The sequence below is a fragment of the Pogoniulus pusillus genome, chromosome 25 (assembly GCF_015220805.1).
Source record: "Pogoniulus pusillus isolate bPogPus1 chromosome 25, bPogPus1.pri, whole genome shotgun sequence".
Classification (NCBI taxonomy): Eukaryota; Metazoa; Chordata; class Aves; order Piciformes; family Lybiidae; genus Pogoniulus; species Pogoniulus pusillus.
Genome location: NC_087288.1, coordinates 13,030,494 through 13,049,614, shown reverse-complemented (window position 1 = coordinate 13,049,614; position 19,121 = coordinate 13,030,494). Strand labels below are relative to the sequence as shown.

Here is a 19,121-nt window from a genome sequence, read left to right as displayed (position 1 = left end):
GTGTGCTGCATTATAAAGCCTACTGAATACATTTTGAAAACAATTTCATTTCACCAAACTAAGAATTTTCATCACAAGTCCTTGCACCTGTCCAGTGAGGACATCATATGGTGCAGCACTGGGACCGTTCACTTTTTATTAGTTTGTTGTAGTGGATGAATGCACTACCCAGAGCAATACATCTGTTTAGGCCACCTAACAAGACTGAGTTTTATACAGATGCAGATGAAAAGTGTTTTCAGAGCTTTTTATCATCACTGTACATTTTTGATGCCATACTACACCTCAACATCTTTTACATGGAAGTTGTGCTGAGCTAAGCTGCTCAAAGTTCCATTATGGCTATGTGTCTCCTAACTGCAGTAGGCTGTACCTACACACTTTCAGGTAAAGGATACAGCTTAACCCAAAAACTGTTGTGTTGGACCAGGCTTAACAAATCACAACAGATGGCTACACGACACGATCAGCCACGATCTTTATGTCATGGAATCATAGAATTAACCAAGGTAGGAAGAGACCTCCAAGGTCGTCCAGTCCAACCTATCACCAGCCCTAGCCAATCAACTTGACCATGGCACCAAGTGCGTCATCCAGTGGCTCAGTTCTAATCTCAATTTGCCAGAGACTCAAATATAGTTAAGGGAACCAATAACAGTTTATAGGACACCTTTCCCTCTTCCTCCATGCCCTTTTTCCAAAGAAAGGGAATTAGCTGTAGAGAGGAAAAGGTAAACAGACTCAAATAAACAGTGTCACACTTAGGAAGTTCAAAGAATAAAATTTTAACAATAAATAAAATATATTAGAGGTAGGGAAGATACAAAAGGTATAGGAAAGGGGAAAACAAGATACAAAATATGTAAATACAACCAATGGTTTGTCCACCTCATTGGTTGTGGCCATGTGGTAAAACAAAGAGCACCAGGAAACAGGATGGTGACATAGTCAGGTAGGGAAGAAGGGCAAGAGAGAAACAGCAACTTCCTCTGGTTTTATATGGATCTTAGATAGGAAGTGGGCGTGGGCTAAGCACCACACCTGATAGTGTTCAGATCCACCCCTGGGGAGGGGTCAGGGATACCTGGGGTCAGAGTCAAGACCACACCCCAGCAGGGTTAACCCTTTACACTCAGTCTTTTCTTGAACACCTCCAGGGACAGTGACTCCACCACCTCCCTGGGCAGCCCATTCCTTTGCCAATCACTCTCTCTGCCAACAACTTCCTCCTAACATCCAGCCTAGACATCCCCTGGCACAACTTGACACTCTGTCCCCTTGTTCTGTTGCTGGTTGCCTGGGAGAAGAGACCAACCCCTCCTAGCTACAACATCCCTTCAGGTAGTTGCAGACACCAATGAGGTCTGCCCTGAGCCTCCTCTTCTCCAGACTGCACACCCCCAGCTCCCTCAGCCTCTCCTCATAGGGCTGTGCTCCAGGACCTTCACCAACATCATCACCCTTCTCTGGACACATTCCAGCATCTCAGCATATCTCTTGAATTGAGGAGCCCAGAACTGGACACAGCACTCAAGGTGTGGCCTGACCAGTGCTGAGTACAGAGGCAGAATAACCTCCCTCGTCCTACTGGCCACACTGCTCCTGATCCAGGCCAGGATGCCATTGGCTCTCTTGGCCACCTGGGCACACTGCTGGCTCATCTTCAGCTACTATCTACCAGTACCCCCAGGTCCCTTTCCTCCTGGCTGCTCTCCAGCCACTCTATCCCCAGCCTGTAGCGCTGCTTGGGGTTGTTATGGCCAAAGTGCAGAACCAAGAAATAAGCTTCAGCATGGAGGAATAAGCTTCAGCAGAGCACCAGAGAAAAGAGGCTTGAGCCCAGAAAGCATAGGTCAGGCATGACCTATCTTACTTTCAAAAACAGGAGCTGAGCTCCAAAACTACATCAGTTCACACTGAAATTAGAACACTGGGAAAAGGATTGTAACAATATAAAAATATATTTTTAATTGAATGTTAGTATTTAATTGCCCAAATAGTTTAGAAACACTTTCTGATAAATACATTGCAGCTTTTTATTATGACATCCCTGTGCTGATATGGGTATCTGTCCATAAATGCCACACTGAGCTACCCTTGCAGATTAGGACACAGAATGGTGTGTCTTTTTTCAGCCAGGACAAGAGATAAAACAGCCTTTCAAACAGCACAGTCATTTTGTGAAAACTGAAGACAATCCTCCTAGGTCAGAGATTTTAACCTCTGGTTCTCTTTGCCCTGCAAGGAGTCAATGGAGATGACTGACAAAAGCCAGCCCATTGGCCACAGAGCCACAGGAGAAATACAGAGAGGTTGTAAACTGAGATTGCTAACTTCTGGTGGTCAACTACTGCCTCATAGAGAGATCAGGCAGAAAGAAGTATGTGTCAAACCAGTCACTCTAATGCTCATCTCCTTCCACACCATGAATACATGCCTTTGTACCATCTTCCAGTAATTTCACTTTTATGAAGTGATGTAACACAACATTTCAGCTTTTCTGTTCAGACATTAAAAGAGAGACACATTAAATTATGCTTCTGACAAAATACAGAGTGTGCAATATTTCATTACCCAGCTTCCCAGGAGTAAGGTTTGTGCTTCCTGGCAATCATTTAACAAGCGATGTCAGAAAGTCAGATATGCCTTACAGTTCCTAGAAACCCATTTCTCAGCCTAGATTTCTTCCTTCATTGTCTTGTTGCCATTTGACAATGCACTTTCCCATTTGTGGTATGGCAATACACCTCACATGGCCCAGCTACTGCTGTCTACAACTACCTGGAGGGAGGCTGTAGCCAGGTGGGGGTTGGGCTCTTCCAGGCAACCAGCAACAGAACAAGGGGACACAGTCTCAAGTTGTCCTGGGGGAGGTATAGGTTGGATATTAGGAGGAAGTTCTTCCCAGAGAGAGTGGTTGGCATTGGAATAGGCTGCCCAGGGAGGTGGTGGAGGCAATGTCCCTGGAGGTGTTCAAGAAAAGATTGGATGAGGCACTTAGTGCCATGGTCTAGTTGACTGGCTAGGGCTGGGTGCTAGGTTGGACTGGCTGATCTTGGAGGTCTCTTCCAACGTGGTTGATTCTATGATTCTACAAGGCCTGCATTTTCATTTCAGTTTTTGTTTAGAAATGGAAACCCTAGCTCTCTGTTCAGAGGCACACTAGAATTCCTTTAACATTTAGCAAATTACTTGCCTACCTCCAAAGGCACATGCTTTGGAGCTTGCTGTTGAAAGAGATTGCAGTGATGTTTATAGCCTAATTCTGTGACTCCCTGGTTTTCTGTTTAGTGTAACATATGACTGTAATGTGCACTGGGGACTAGTACCCAACATGTTGCAAGAACTGAAGGACTTCTTTCTCCTTATGTTCACAATCTACTTGAGCAAAAAATGTGAAGAAACATATTGAAACACAGTTCTATTTCTAAATATGCATTACAAACAGTCTATGTATATAAATCTTGTGTGTATGTGAGTCCATAGCTATATGTATGTACATATACACGTTCAGGGAAGGGGGCTTTGCTTTGCTTCTTGAGATTAAAGACTGGAAGAATTATGCAGACAGCTGCTCAGCAAAACTGACTTAGTAATGAGTCATATCTGCCACCTTTTCTCAGACAAAAGCTGTCATTCAGATGCATTCAAGCCAGCTACTGTTCAACTGACGTAAATGTATCCTCTAAGAACCCCAACACCAGAAGCAGCAAAAAATGTTAGAAACCAATCTGCTTGAACAAAGAAGTGACAAGGGCAGTCAGAATTAATTTATTCTCAAAAAAATCTGTATCACTCTTATGCTTATGAAGGATAAAGACTGCACTTAAAAAACAAAATCTTTTAGTCTGATTGCCATGTAGAAAATAAAGCACAGGGAGTTGATCTGTCACAGCAGGGAATGCTCCCAGGCAACCTCCAGGAGCTAAGCGCAGAGCCAGAAGAGGAGATACGGCTACAAGAGGACAGCAGGAACCAGAGCAGCAGTGATAGACTGGACTGGATGATCTTGGAAGTCTCTTCCAACCTGGCTGATTCTATGATAAGCAAGGAATGCAGACAGCCCAGGGGATTCTGCAGCCCACCCAGACTCAACCACAGCAGGTGGGTATCTGTGGAGCACAGGTCTGAGTGCAGTTATGATCAAAGGTCTTTCACAGAGCTCTTTTACATAACAAATACTCCTCTGATCAGGTAGAATTGGGAGATGGGATTTACTATGGAGGGAGACAATAGCATTGGAACATTACTTTCTGACAGAAAGAAAATATTGGGGAGACCACTAGACTGACAGACTTACTGAGAGCAGAAGATAAACAGGGTCTCACTGTACAGGTTAGAACTACCTCTATACTTAAAAGTTAAGAATACACAGGGTCCAGTGCTTTGATGGACAAACTCTTTACTAAGGAAAGACACATGCATAGCAAAATGACCCAAACTAAAATTTCTGAGCTTCATCTTTGAACTACTTTAAGACATGCTCATTTCATGTTGCTTCAAAAACACCACCAATGGGCAACTCTGCTACAGGTACCTGTAATCTGCCATAAAGTTCATAAAGGTCTGAAATGCATGACAGTAAAAATCTGATGCAGTGGTATTCTGGATACCCAGATAAATAAAACATGATGCAGTATCAATTTATTTTATGTTGGCCTATCACTCTTTTTAAGGCTTTAAGGTTTACACAGCACGACCATGTGCTGCACATTCAGACATGTGGTGGTTCCTCTTTCCTTTAGGAGAGGCTAGAAGGAATTACAAAAGGGAGAGATTAAGAATATTTGAGCTTTAAACTGGTGCATTCAAGCTCACTCAAGAAGTTTCTACTTAGAGAACCCATGAGCTCCAGGTCACAGCATTGAGAATGTCTGTAAATGTTGTAATTCAAAGAATAAAACCAATTTCATTCAAGTTCATAGGTTTAGCTAATAAATTGTAAACCTGTCTAAATAAATTTCAGATTTGTCTGAAAACAAGATCCTTCCATCTCGGTGTTCTATTATCTCAAAAATGATATAGCAAGCTCAAATATATTTCAATCTCTGGGAGAGAAAGAAGAATTTGTGCTTCTTTAGTTTAGCAGTTTTCTAAGTAGTCAGAGATTGAGGGTCATGGATCATGGACATTATCTGGCTGAAATAAAACAATGTGCTCCTGAGAATGCAGAAAATTAAGTTTCTTGGGGCCACAATGCAATTTAATTTTGTAAAGAAGCAAACAAAATCAAAATAAACAAAAAATCCCAAACAAAACTCCAAACTGTGAAAAAGATTAAAAAATCAGCTACTGGTAGAGATGCAACAAGCTACCTTGAACTATAAAACACAAGGCATGGGAAACACATACTTTGAAGTATCATAGAATCAACCAGGTTGGAAAAGACCTCCAAGATGAGCCAGTACAACCTAGCACCCAGCCCTAGACAATCAACCAGACCAGGGCACTAAGTGCCTCAGCCAGGCTTTTCTTCAACACTCCAGGGGTGGCAACTCCACCACCTCCCTGGGCAGCCCATTGCAATGCCAATCACTCTCTCTGGGAAGAACTTTCTCCTAACATCCAGCCTATACCTTCCCCTGCACTACTTGAGACTGTGTGCCCTTCTTCTCTTGATGGTTGCCTGGGAGAAGAGACCAACTCCACCTGGCTACAGCCTCCCTTCAGGTAGTTGTAGACAGCAATGAGGTCAGCCCTGAGCCTCCTCTTCTGCAGGCTGCACACCCCCAGCTCCCTCAGCCTCTCCTCACAGGCTGAGTTCCAGGCCCCTCACCAGCTTTGGCGCCCTTCTCTGGACAGGCTCCAGTATTTTTTTTATGAGAAATTAATCACATGAGAAGCCATGATGACATTCTAGTGGTGACAGCTTGATGAAAGAAGCACTGCTGCCATGCCATTCATTAACTGTGTCAGACTTTCCTCAAGAGAGATAAACAAAAAAATAGGCTTTTCCTCGAGGGAGATAAGAAACACATTTTGATCTCATTCACAGTCTAAGAGATGAATGGAAAGAGAAGGGAGAACACAGCTGACACAAATGCAAGATGAAAACTAGTATGGGACATGACTGTGGACCTCAGCAGAGAGCTGTTCTCCTCATGTTAACCATATACCCACACAGAACCCAAGGAGGTCAACTTGGGGGATCAAGGTCAATTCACAGGATCACAGGATATTAGGGATTGGAAGGGACCCAAGGAGATCATCAAGTCCAACTCCCCTGCCACAGCAGGACCACACAATCCAGCACAGATCACACAGAACACATCCTCTCTCGGGAGCCTGTTCCAGTGCTCTGGGACCCTTACAGCAAAGAAGTTCCCACTTGTCTTGAGGTGGAACCTCCTGGCTGCAACTTATACCCATTGCTTCTTGTCCTATCACAGGGAGCAAATGAGCAGAGCCTGTCCCCCTGCCCCTGACCAGCCCTCAATTAATCCTGGTGGTTCTTTTCCTTGGTTTTCATTTTGGGTTTTCGAGGGATTTCATAGATTCATAGAATCTATGCCCAGGGAGGTTGTGGCTGCTCCCTCCCTGGAGGTGTTCAAGGTCAGGTTGGATGCGGCTTTGAGCAACCTGTTCTAGTGGGAGGTGTCCCTGCCTATGGCAGAGGGTTGGAACTGGATGATCCTTGAAGTCCCTCACAAACTAAACCATTTTGTGATTCTATGATTAGTTATAGCCTATAACAGACACTTACCATAAAACTGTTCTGGCCGGAAAAGACCTTTAAGATCATCAAGCCCAACTGGATGATCCTTGAGGTCTCTTCCAACCTAAGCCATTCCATGATTCTATTCTATGATACTATGAAAGTAAACTATGTTTTATTTCCTATATCTCATTCCCTCTATAGCAAGAATGAGAAGTAGGAAAGGATAAAAAATTACAACTTTACAAAGTTGTTTGATATCATATTTGGTCAGGCTCAACTGTGCCCAAAGATAAACTCTTAATCCTAGGAGATGCCATGAAGGTATATGTGTGTATTTCACGGCTTTTCAAGAGGATCTGGGTGCAACTTGAACATGTAACCTAAGGCATTTTCACATTTGCTACTATGCACAGTTATATAAATAGAGCAGGAGATTTTTCTAGGTACTTGGTAAGACTCTTTGTGCATCTGAATTTGAAAAGTGACTCAAATATTTAGTGACAAACTATAGGGAACAGTCAACACACTAAAAGTAAACCAGATCTAGATTAAAAGAAGTAGACACAAGTTCTCTAGTTGGATTATTTTTCTTTCTTTTTTCATTCTTTAATACTTATAGTTAGTTTTGTGTGTGCAGATGGATTACTCCCAGCTTTCTCTCAGCTTTTGCCAACAGAAAGCTCACTGATGAAAAAAAAACTTTTTTGTGCAAGATGTAAAAAATCTCTTCTGTAAATGAAGATCACATTTCCTATTTCCTCACATATCCACACAGTACAAGCCACATTTAATCTGTTGTTCTGTCACTTGGCCATTACTTTGACATGCATGCCAGGGTCAAGCTGAGAGCAGGCATGAGGAGACAAACCAAAACACTATCCAAGAGGTCTTCCAGAAAAAAAAGGAACAGTAGCAAAGTGGCTGCATTTCTTTCCACAGCTTTATAACCTATTAGATACTATGTGTAACCTTCACCAAATCAATGCTTTCTCATCTGACAACTGAGGTCTTTTCAAAACTTTCCAGCTGAAACTTTGAAAAAAACAAAGTTTAACATCACAGCATGCACTGCCTGCCAAGTCTGTTGTATACTTATTTGACTCACCAAGATAGTGTTATACATTCACAAGCTTCCCTTCTGGGATATTTCTCTGGTTGTAAATTCAGATATGTCAGCATTGATTGCTGTGCACTGCCCATCTCAGCACTGTTGTACACAAGACACAGTGATGCACCTAACCTTGCTGTTAATACTGGCTTCAGGCTACAGCAAGAGGAGTTAAGAATGCCTGGAAAAAATGGCCTCTGGGCCAAACTCTGCATGACTTCTGCACATTTTAGGTACAGCACTAACTAGAAGCTCTCACAATATATCCAAGAAAAAAACAATGTACTTGGAAGCAGGTATCAGGATCAGAGATTGCTATTATTCATTGCAGGTGTACCTCATTATAGTGAGACAACAATTAACTGAACAAAAGATTTGCAACACCAGACCATGGAAGCCAAAACAGAGAAGGTCGTGAAGATCACCTTTTTGTCAACACAAGAACAATTCTGCTGGTCTGAGACAAAACATTAGAAGGAAAACCCAGGTTGCTTTTCTGAAACAGCTGAGGCTACTTGGCTGCCATCATCAGAATACTCTATTTCATTTACTTTGCACATGTTTTATGCTGCACAGCAGCTCTTCTTTGTCCCATGTTTCATAGGTATATAAAATCTATACGGTGTATAAACATATAATTCTCACTGAGTACACCTAGAAGAGCCAAGAAAAGAACATGGTTTCAGGAATCCAAAATGGCCTAGGAATAAAGCTACACATGCTGAAAATTTGTCAGCATTATATAGAATCATAGAATCAACCAGGTAGGAAGAGACCTCCAAGCTCATCCAGTCCAACCTAGCACCCAGCCCTAGACAATCCACTAGACCATTGCACTAAGTGCCTCATCCAATCTTTCCTTCAACATCTCCAGGGATGGCAACTCCACCACCTTCCCGGGCAGCCCATTCCAATGACAAATCACTCTCTCTATGAAGAACTTCCTCCTAATATCAAGCCTAAGGTTTTTGGTGATAGGTGGGATAAAGCAAGGACAGAGCAGACAGGAAGGGAAAATTCCCTATCCTGTGTGCATTTATAGAAGCGCACAGCCCTCTGCTGTGCTCTGTGCAAAAGGATTCTCTCAGAGGTGATGGAATCTAGATGGTGCTTCAGTGCTAGTGAACTGGACTTTTATTCCACTTAACTTTTTCAGCTGAATTTGTGCTTTCAAACTAGTTTCCTCACCTGACTAGGCCACTGCACATTGTACTGTTGGTTAGCAATCCTGGGACAGTCAATCCTGCTTCAGGGTAAATGGCAGATCAGAAATTGTGAAGATTGAAAAATAATATGATCAGCACCTTGAGCAATGACTAGCACAAACCAGAGGCAAAACAGATTCTGGAATCCCAGAACACCAAGTTCAAAAGGAAAAGTTTATCATGAATTTCATTATAGTTTGTTCCAAGGTAAATACTTGATTAAAGAGAGATTATGGTCTGTAAGCTCTGTAATTTTCTTCACACACACTAATCATTCCAGCTTCCTACTACACTAGCACATATTAATTTTCAGTTTTAAAGCTTTCAGTGAATTCTTAAATATTATTTACTTGTTCCTCACATGCACATACATTCAAAGAAAACTGAAGAACCACTGCATTAACTTGTAGTTCAGACAGACCTAAGCCCAGAAAGACAAATGGTATTCTAGTAATTTAGCTTCTGCAACAAAGTGGTTAAGTAGAGCAGAAATATGACCCCATGGTTAGGGTACAAGCCTAGACTTGAAAACATTATTTGAGACTCTGCTTTGCCACTGAACTTCTATTTTACTTTGGACAGTCAATTCCTTAACTTGATGTAATTTGTTATCACTTGTTCTAAAGAAAGGCACACAAATGCACTTGTAGGACCAGGTGGGATCTCTATACCTCAGATTTCTTCCTATAAAAGAAGCACAGCAGCATATTCTTTCCTTCACATTGAGGTATTCTTCTTTGCAGAGAAGCAGAATGGAACAAGGAGAAATAAAGTTTTCCATTTACCCTAACTGCACCCAGAGCCTTCCCACATTCACCTCTCATCCATGTGCTGTAGGAGGCTGCGTCACCTCCACAACACATCACAAGTCTGTGTCTTTCTGGTCATGCCAAAATCACTAGCAAATATGGGAGCTAATGCTAATACAGATATCTGTGAGACCTTCACACAGAACATAAAAATGGCACTGAATGCTGACAAAGTGGGGGTTCATTACCATTCTGTGCTCCTGGGTAGGGAATCATAAATGCTAAAATATCTAAGTACTCCAGAGCAAATTTCAGCATTTTTTGCCTTAAGGACCATCTCATAGATAATGTAAGATAACATTGCTTAAAAAATTCTATTTTTATCTTCACAGTACCATATCTGACCTAAAAATTTCACATGGGAATATTTATACTATCTGAAAAAAAAAATTGTTCTAGTCAAAATATGTGTGTATATTTCTCTGAAAGATTCCCATGTTGTGCTGGTGAAGCCACTAAAACATATTGCACAGCACTGAAATTGGCATTGACAGCACCTCCTCAGGCATGCCTAGTCAGGACATAGTGACAGAAACTGCCTGACAGTCATTTAAAGGGTGGCACTTTGGAAACACATTTTAGCAACAAGGCAGGAGAGAAGTAAGAAAATAAAAGACATTTTCCCAGTCTGCCTTTAAAATTCAGAGATAGTGTGTCATAAAATAACTCAGTACCCCTGAGCTCTGCATTTAAAACTGACAGGAAAATAAACAAAATAAAGTCAAAACCAACACAACCCACAGGTATCCACAATGCTGCTCAATGCAGATTGGTCTAGAAAGGTGAAATTAATTCTAAACTCCCAGCCATATCTGCTGTCAAAAACCATCTCCTTTGCTGCCCATGCTTCAGAGTCTGTGCTAATCAGGGTCTGGACACCTGCCTGCTCTCTGCTGTCCCATCTCAGGCTCTGCAACCCAGACAGCCCCATGGCCACTACTAATGAAGGGGTCAATCCTTGCCAACTTTTGGCTGTTCACTCTAGCTTCCAGTTTCACAGTCACATCTCCAGAACTGGCATTATTTGGCAGCCCCTTGTTGATCCCTGCAGTGCCACTGGATGCATATAAGAATCACAGAATCATCCAATCAACCAGATAAGAAGATACCTCCAAGATCACCCAGTCCAACCTATCTATCCAGTCCAACATATCCAACCAAGATCATCTAGTTCAGCCCTATCCAATCAACTAGACCATGGCACTAAAGAATATGGGAATATGGAATTCAATTCAGAGAAGGCCTCATAAGGCTCTGGATCTAGCTCTGTGCTACTGCAAATAAATATTTCCTATGAATCTGAGACTGGTGACCTGCAAGGGCAAAGACACATAAGTAAGAGCACACCAATGTATGTCAGTTGTGGATATGGTTTTAAGAACTGCAGAAAACTGAGATTTAAAATCAAAATAGCAAGTCTGTTGTACTTTGCTTAAAACAAAATCAATAAAAGGAAACATACAGCTGGAAGGAAAGCTAGCGGGATACAATCACAGTAAATCAGAAGTCCTTAAGGCAATGGACGGTGTGTTTTCTTCCTCAGAGTTAGGCATTTCAAACTCCAACAGACCTAGTAAGGCACAATCAATACATCAATTCCTATGTGAACTATTAATTATATATATTGCTGACAAATAATCATTTAATTAGCATCATAGGAGGCTTCGGTGAAAAGACTGTCTATCAAGCATACTGGACCTAAAAGTAGCAATAGCTTTCAACTGTGAGGCTTTGCATGAAAACATTGCTGCTCAGCTTCTGGTCTTGACACTTGTTACACCACCTGGCCAATACAGAGCTTTGTTAATAAAGTTCTCCCCTTTTATCACAGCAATGCTGCCATATATAATTTGCTCCTCTAGGGCATAGTGACAAGGGTTTGGTATGGATTACCTGAATTAGTTCGTCCAGCTCTGTTGCATTCACACAAGAATGCTGAGATACAAACGTCTGCTTCTGAATCACTATGGTGGTTCTCTGGGAGGTCTCATGAGGCTGCTCCAGGGCTTTAAATACTGTTGCTCCAATTATTAAATACACAACTACCACCAGGAAGATTGTTGAGACTGTCTTCCATTTCATAACATTAATAGCCGAATCACTTTCCTCCCGTGAAGTCAGCACGGTAGGCTTGGTGGAAAATGATAATCTTGGTTTGGAGTTCTGAGTGGCCGATTTGGGATCCAACAAGTCAGGTGCCGCCACTGGCAAAAGAGGAAAAGAAAGTTAGTTTTTACAGTGCCACTCATATTTTGCTAGCAACTTCTGCCAAGAGGTTACAAAAATCCTGTTGCTTCTAAAAGGAATACTTCAAACTGTTGAATCTTTCCCTTAAATCTCATGCCACTTTACAACAAATCTGCTGCTCTTAGTATTCCCCCTTTTACCTGCAAACACACATTTTGCAACACTTTCTATGTGCATCTGTTCCCTTATGATGTTCAGTCATTCCCAAAATGCAGATTTCCCTTACACTCCTGCATTTCATTAAGTTAGTATCAGGTGGTATTTTGCTGCAGATTCTTTACATCCGCTGCTCTCTTAACCACTGCTAAGCAGCTTCCCAGCTGTCTTACCTCAGCATTACAGAACTAACAGAAAAAACACAAATCTTTCTTTCTCTCACCTATTTTGCCCTGCGCTCCAACAAATGTGCTCCAGCAACAGCTACATGATCATTTCTGAACTCTCTAGGCACAACCATAAAACCGATACACTGCTCATCATACCAGTCTTAAAGCAGTAATTAAGTATTGATCACATCTTTCAGAAAATACCAGCAAAACATATGTGTACTTACTGGAAAAGTCACCATTTGTTAGAGTGTGTTATTTTTATTTAGAGCTACAGAAACCCACCGGGCTAGAAAAAAAGCATCTGTATGTCAGCCCGATAACCCATGTGACTACCGGCAACTACATGGGCACTAAAAGTATCTTCCCCATCAAGCGCAGGTAAAGGTTTCCCGTGGGCAGACGGCCCCAGCAGCTGACCACACTAGCTGTATTTAAATTGTTCTGAATTAGAAGTACATTCTGAACAGCCACCACATCGCTTCCAGTTGCCGGTGGGGAAAGTCCAGGTCTAAAGATCTTTTAAATGTAAAGGAAAGTCGCCCTCGGGACAGCAGAGCTGGGACACTTCCTTAGCGGGAGTGGCGATAGGGTGGTACTTGGCAGGGTCACCCACCTCGGGTCCAGGAGGGAGAGAGAGTCGGTCCTTGTCTCGGGCCAAGCGAGGACCCGTGACACCCCGCGTAGCCCACGGGCCGGGCTCCGCGCATCAGTCACACCATGGTCCATGCCTCCCACTGCCCGGCCCCCACCCCACGGGCTCCGGAGGAAAGGCACGGCCCCCTTCCCGCGCCCCACACCTTGGCGGGGGGAGCCTACTCCCCGCCGCCTTCACCTCTCCCGTCTCACCCCCGCGACTTTCCGAGCCCCCAAGGGCTGTATGGGGGGCCTCGGCACTCCCGGCCGGGTCCGCCGAGCCCACAGCCCGCCCGCTTGCCGGGAGTAGCGCCGACCCGCCGCGGCCGCCGGCGAACAAAGGAGCGGGCACCGGGCACCGCCGCCCTTTGGCCACGGCGGTTCCAATGTGCTGGGTTATGCCCGCCGCCCCCGAGGGGCGCAGACCCGGTCCAGCGGACAGCAGTGGATGAGCCCCCAGCCGCCGGCGGCAGGGATGCTCCGCGTCGGGGTGCAGCGCGGGGGCGAGGCGACCGGCGGTGGGGCCGAGGAGCGGAGCCGGGGAAAAAAGGAAAAGCATCCAGGCAAGGCACAAAGGGGGCCCGGGCCATCGCCGCGACTATCCTGGGGTCCCTCCGGCGCCCGAACGCGGGGGAAGCAGGGGCGCATGCAGCATCCGCAGGGCTGGAAGCGGGGAGGCACGCCATTGTGCTCGTACTCACTTCTTATTTACCGACCCGGTGCCCTCTCCTCGCTCCACGGGCAGGCATTTTTTCAGGGCTTGTGTAGATACAGTTAGAAGAAATTCAAATTTAAAATTTAAAAAAAAAAAAAAAAAAAAAAAAGGAAATTTAAGGGGGGAAAAAAAGAAAGAAAATAAAGGAGCAGACCGAAAGGAAGAGACTGATGGATGGGTCTGGAGGAGAGGGAGCGGCAGGGGCGGGCGGGCTGGCAGCGCAGATCCCGCCGGCTCCCCCCGGCCCCGGGGCGTGCGAGGTGCCTCACGTCGCGCATCGCGCATCGCACATCACGGCGTGTGTGTGTGGGGGGGGTTGTGTGTGTCCGTGTGTGAGAGTGTGTGTGTGTGACCGTCCGTGCATGCTCCGGTGCGCGGGGCGTGGGAGCGGCCCGAGCCCGGCGATGCCCTTTGTGGGGCGGCGGGCAGCCGCCACGAGGGTGTCCCCCCCACCCTCGCCTCCGCCGCTCCGGGCCCCCCGGGCGCGCCCCCCTCCGCGCCAGCAGCCCGGCTGGCAGATGCTGCAGGGGCGCAGGTTAGAAACGGAGAGGGGCAGACAGCGTGGTACCTGCGGAGACCAACGTCTCGCCTGGAAACGAGCGAGCGGAGAAGCAGAAGGGAGCAGAAGACACCGGCCGCCCCCGGCAGCAAGGCAGGACCTGCCGGAGATCTCCGCTCCAGCCCTAAACGTGACCGCCTCGCTAGAGCCTCCCCGTGAACTTTTGAACTAGGCGAAATGTCACCGCAGCCGCAGGGACCGGGGGAACGAGCGAGGAGACCTCTCCGGGCAGAGGGACGAAGCTGCGTGGCGGCTCCGTCCTTTCTCGGCTTGGCCTGATTTTTAACCCGTGTGCTTTAGAGCCCGGCCTTTTGCTGCAAGGAGTTAACGAGGTGGGATCTAGGAGTCAGGGATGGCAGCTGCTCTCCTATCGCACGCCCAGCCAGCGAACTGCCTCCTTCCATTTTACTCTGATAGGTACATCAGAAACGCTGCTTCAGCTGTGGCTTCAGCCACTAAAAAGCCTGAAATTGTTCTAGTTATCTTCTCCACGGGCTAACTCCCCGATTTCCCCTTCATCTGTCAGTCGTTCACACTGAGCTGATGAACATCTACACTGGCCTAAAAGGCAGAAGATTTACTAGGAGAATCAAAAAACTGCTCCCACAACCACCACTCTCTGAAAAGTCTCTGCAATCACATTAAAAGATTACTCACTATAACAAAAAGGAATAGGTCACAAGCCTTTAAAGCCGGAGTCTCTACCAGTAAAATGGCCAAATTCAGTGGTACATCGGGTGTTTAATGGATTATAATCCTGCTCAAATCAGCGACACCATCAGCAAACACTTTAGAAGCCACTTACTTTAACGCTTCCCCCATCAATGTGACATAATACAAATGAGGCTAATATTGAGTTCCTTAGGACTCCAATTTCAGCAGCATCAGTCATGCCGATCTTCCCTAGTGTGGTCACACATTTCTGAGAGATACAGCAGGGGAAGGAAACTGCATCTGTCATTTCAGATTGAGCTGTAGCTCATCACTTCCCATCACTGTGAACCCCCAGAGCAGTTGTGAGTAACAAGAGACATGAGGCCCAGCCCAAGAAACTCTTTTGCAAGCAGACCTTCATTCTCACAGTCAACTTCATCAACATAGTCCCAGTACTCAAAACAACAGAAGAAAAGTGAAATGCCTCTCCTTGTCTACTGATACTCACTTTCTCAAGGCAGTCTTGAAGAGCAAAAATCTCCATCCTTTATTGGATGCAGAGTGAAACATGGTGACTATGGGTGAGGAGAAGGCTGAAGTGGTCAACACTAACTTTGCCTCAATCTTTAGCACTGGATCCAACAGTTCCCTGGACACCCAGCCCCATGAACTAGGAGTCAGGGAGAGGAATCAGAATTAGGTGATCACAATAAATCAGGAAGTGGTTAGTGATCTACTGCCTAGATGCACAGAACGCTATGGGGCCAAATGGGCTACACCCAAGGGTGCTAAAGGAGTTGGGAGACGTCCTTGCCAAGACACTTCCCATTATTTGCCTGAAGTCCTGGCTAACTGGGGAGGTATTCATGGACTGGAGGGTAGCAAATGTAACACCTGTCTACAAGAAAGGAAGAAAGGAGGATCTGGGAAACTCTAGACCTGTCAGCCTGACCTTGGTCCCAGGGAAGGTCTTGGAGCAGGTCATCTCAAGCACTATTACATGCCATATAGAGAACAACCAGGGGATCAGGCCCAGTCATCATGGGTTTATGAAGGGCAGATTCTGCCTGATGAACCTGATCTCCTTCTACAACAAGGTGACCTGACTATTGTATGAGGGAAAGGCTGTGGATATTGTCTACCTAGACACTGTTGCTCACGGAAGTCTCATGGAAAAACTGGCTGCTCATGGCTTGGATGAGCACATACTGCTGGATAAAGCACTGACTGGATGAACTGGCCCAAAGAGTGGTGGTCAGTGGAGTTCAATCCAGCTGGCAGCCAGTGAGTCACAAGTGGTGCTCCTCAGGGCTAAGTGTTGGGACCACTTCTGTTTAACATCCTTATCGATGATCTTGATGAAGACAGAGTGTGTCAGCAGTAAGTTCACAGATGACACCAAGTTAGGTGGCAGTGTTGATCTTCATGAAGGTAGGGAGGCTCTACAGAGGGACTTGGATAGATTGGATCAATGGGCCAACATTAATAGGATGAGCTTCAACAAGGTCAAATGTCAGGCCCTGCACTTGGGTCACAACAACCCCAAGCAGTGTCACAGGCTTAGGAAAGGGTGGCTGGAAAGCCATCTAGCTGGAAGGGACCTGGATTATTAGAGGATGTGACTTCATAGAATAAATGCTAGTGCTATGTAAGGCTTTGGGAAAGCAGGAACTGCTATACACAACTACTTTGTGTTATACAAAAGAATGAGTGGTTTTCTTGATGGGTATGAAGATGCCTATCACTAAAGGTACATGTCAGATACCACTCCTGGGAGAAGTGATAAAGCACAGCTCAAGTTCACTTTAAGTAAGTGGTATGCTCCAGCCAAAGACTGCACCTGGGATGACAATAGGTGAAAAATTATTAGCCAACTGAAAGAAGACATTAGAGATATTTACTAGGTAATTAATGAAAATATTTACTTTCACAGAGACAGCACTTTGGCTATTAAAGTCAAAGCTCCAGTGCAGTCATTCCAGTGCATGTCAAAGTTGTTTCTGCCTGTTGGGTAGAACACTTAAATTTAAGGCCTCATCCAAACTCTCCTGAAGCTATTGGGAGACATCCCACTGATTTCAAATTGTAGGCAATAAGTATGACCCTTTTTCAGCTTTTAATAATAATTCCTCTACTCAAGGAAAAACAAAATCTTATTCCAAATATTTAGATTGCTAAAGAAGGGCATGTAGTACTATTTTCCACAACATTTTAGATACACAGGTCAGCATGGAGGAAAACTTGTGCCTGTTTTCCCATAGGATGCTGGAAAAAATCGTGTGATTGGATTCTTTTGCATGAGATAGGTACAGACAGTGTTTATATAGGCTGACAGCTAAGAAATTTTCAGGGGAGAAAGGAAGAAAGCTGATGATTTGTGTGTGTGTGTGTGTATAAAAAATATCCAGCTGTGAAGATCTTTACTCACAGAATCACAAAAACATTGAGGTGGGTAAGACCCTGAGGATCACCAAGTCCAACCAATAACCCTAATCTACAAGCTTCACCTCTAACCCATATCCCCGAGCACCACATCCAAACAACCTTTAAATGCATCCAGGGTTAGTGATTCCACCACCTCCCTGGGCAGCTCATTCCAATGCCTGACCATTCTTTCTGTGAAAAAAAAGATACCTAATATACAGTCTAAACCTACCCAGTCACAGCTTGAGGCCATTCCCTCTTGTTCTATCACTGATTACCTGTGAGAAGAGACCAGCACCAGCCTCTCTCTCCATAACATCCTTTCAGGTATTTGTAGAGCAATGAGGTCTCCCTTCAGCCTCCTCTTTTTCAAACTAACCATCCCCAGCTCCTTCAGTTGCCCTTCCTAAGACTTCTTCTCCAGACCCTTCCTCCACTTCATTGTCCTCTTCTGCACTCACTCCAGTACCTCCACACCTCTCTTACATTGAGGTGCCCAAAACTGAACACAATACTCAAGGTGTGGCCTCACCAGACCTGAGTACAAGGGGACAATCACCTCCCCGCTCCCACTGGACACAGTATTTCTAACAGAAGACAGAATGCCACTGGCTTTCTTGGCCTTCTGGGCACACTGCTTGCTCATGTTCAGTTGCTTGTTGATTAGAAGCCCCTTTTAATCACAATGTGCACCACATATTGTTTAAATATTGTGACCATTTTGCCCTCAAATTTGGAATTGATATTTAACCAGTTTGATGATTCAGGCCTGAGCTTTACTGAGCACTCAATTTACTCAAATGCAGCATATCACTGACAAAACATGCCACCAACCAACACTGACAAGATTAAGTAATAAAAAGTGCTACAACAGAGAATTCCAACCTTGCAAGCAAATAGGCTTGCTGCTGAGCAAGAGATTTATCTGAACAACAACAACAAAAATACAAGCAAGTATATTCAGGTTTGGGTATTTCATGCTAACATGACTCACAAAGTACAGGACTGTCAAATGCTGTCTAAAAATGTATTGGCATGAGTTTGGGATGGCCACTTTACTCACAGACAGTGGCTGCTGGAAGCTGATCAACTCTTTGAAATGTTAAAAGTAGGCTCAGCCAAGAGAGACAGGCGTGCAGCATGCAGAGGAAGTCAAAGCTGCACAACAAACATAGCAGTTTCATATTCACACAAATAATGGCTGCAGGTGATATAAATATAGCTTTGATAGGACAGGAGCAAACTTGTAAGGAAATAGTCATCCCAGAAAAACATCACCCTAGAAAGACTAGTTTTAAAAGTGTACATAAAAGGCACACTTATCTACTGCTAATGCTTTCTTTTCCTCTTACTAATTGCAGGATCCATTCCTTCCCTGGAAGACCATGAAGGGCACTTCCTTTGTGCCCAGAGCAAGTGACTCCTGCTAACTCCCCACCTCTGGTACAAAAAATGCTCTTCTTTAATCAACTGTGCAACAGGAGGCACTATAGGTTTCAGCCTTCTTCACCCTTATTTAATTGCCCAGGATTTCTACATTCCCAAGGGACTGTTATGGTGAAGCTTCCAATGAGGGCATTGCCCTCATTGACTTGTGCAGACAATTCATACAGGCACTTATGGCAAGGAACCCATGTCTTTGATCTTTTGGCATTGCTACAGTCGTCAGGCCTTGCGTGGCCAAGACTCCCTCCCTCTAAAGGAACCTCTGCTTCCTCATGACTTAAGAGCAGGAAGCCTCTGCTGCTCTCCAGAACAGGCCAGGCCACATACCCAGTTA

At 44.7% G+C, this 19,121-nt stretch overlaps 2 protein-coding genes across 5 annotated transcripts in view; one reads left to right on the top strand and one right to left on the bottom strand.

The window, feature by feature from the left end:
* The window catches only part of KCNK2 (potassium two pore domain channel subfamily K member 2), an 88,929-nt gene extending 74,289 nt beyond the window's left edge, over window positions 1-14,640 (bottom strand). Inside the window, exons 1-3 of one of the 4 annotated variants that reach the window (XM_064164506.1) lie at window positions 13,859-14,640; window positions 13,691-13,748; window positions 11,674-11,984 (exon numbers count right to left, since the gene is read on the bottom strand). In XM_064164506.1, coding sequence (XP_064020576.1) covers window positions 11,674-11,984; window position 13,691 — 312 coding nt within the window. In that variant the 5' untranslated portion in view covers window positions 13,692-13,748; window positions 13,859-14,640. Of the gene's footprint in view, window positions 1-11,673; window positions 11,985-12,167; window positions 12,265-12,580; window positions 13,120-13,690; window positions 13,749-13,858 lie in introns of those variants that run through there. The other 3 variants (XM_064164507.1, XM_064164508.1, XM_064164505.1) reach the window with 3 other exon arrangements.
* Window positions 14,641-18,700: 4,060 nt separating this feature from the next.
* LOC135186622 (spermatogenesis-associated protein 7 homolog) overlaps window positions 18,701-19,121 on the top strand; it is a 101,400-nt gene continuing 100,979 nt past the window's right edge. The window contains exon 1 of the mRNA XM_064164510.1: window positions 18,701-18,784. The gene's annotated coding sequence lies outside the window, so the exon portion shown is untranslated. The remainder of the gene's footprint in view (window positions 18,785-19,121) is intronic.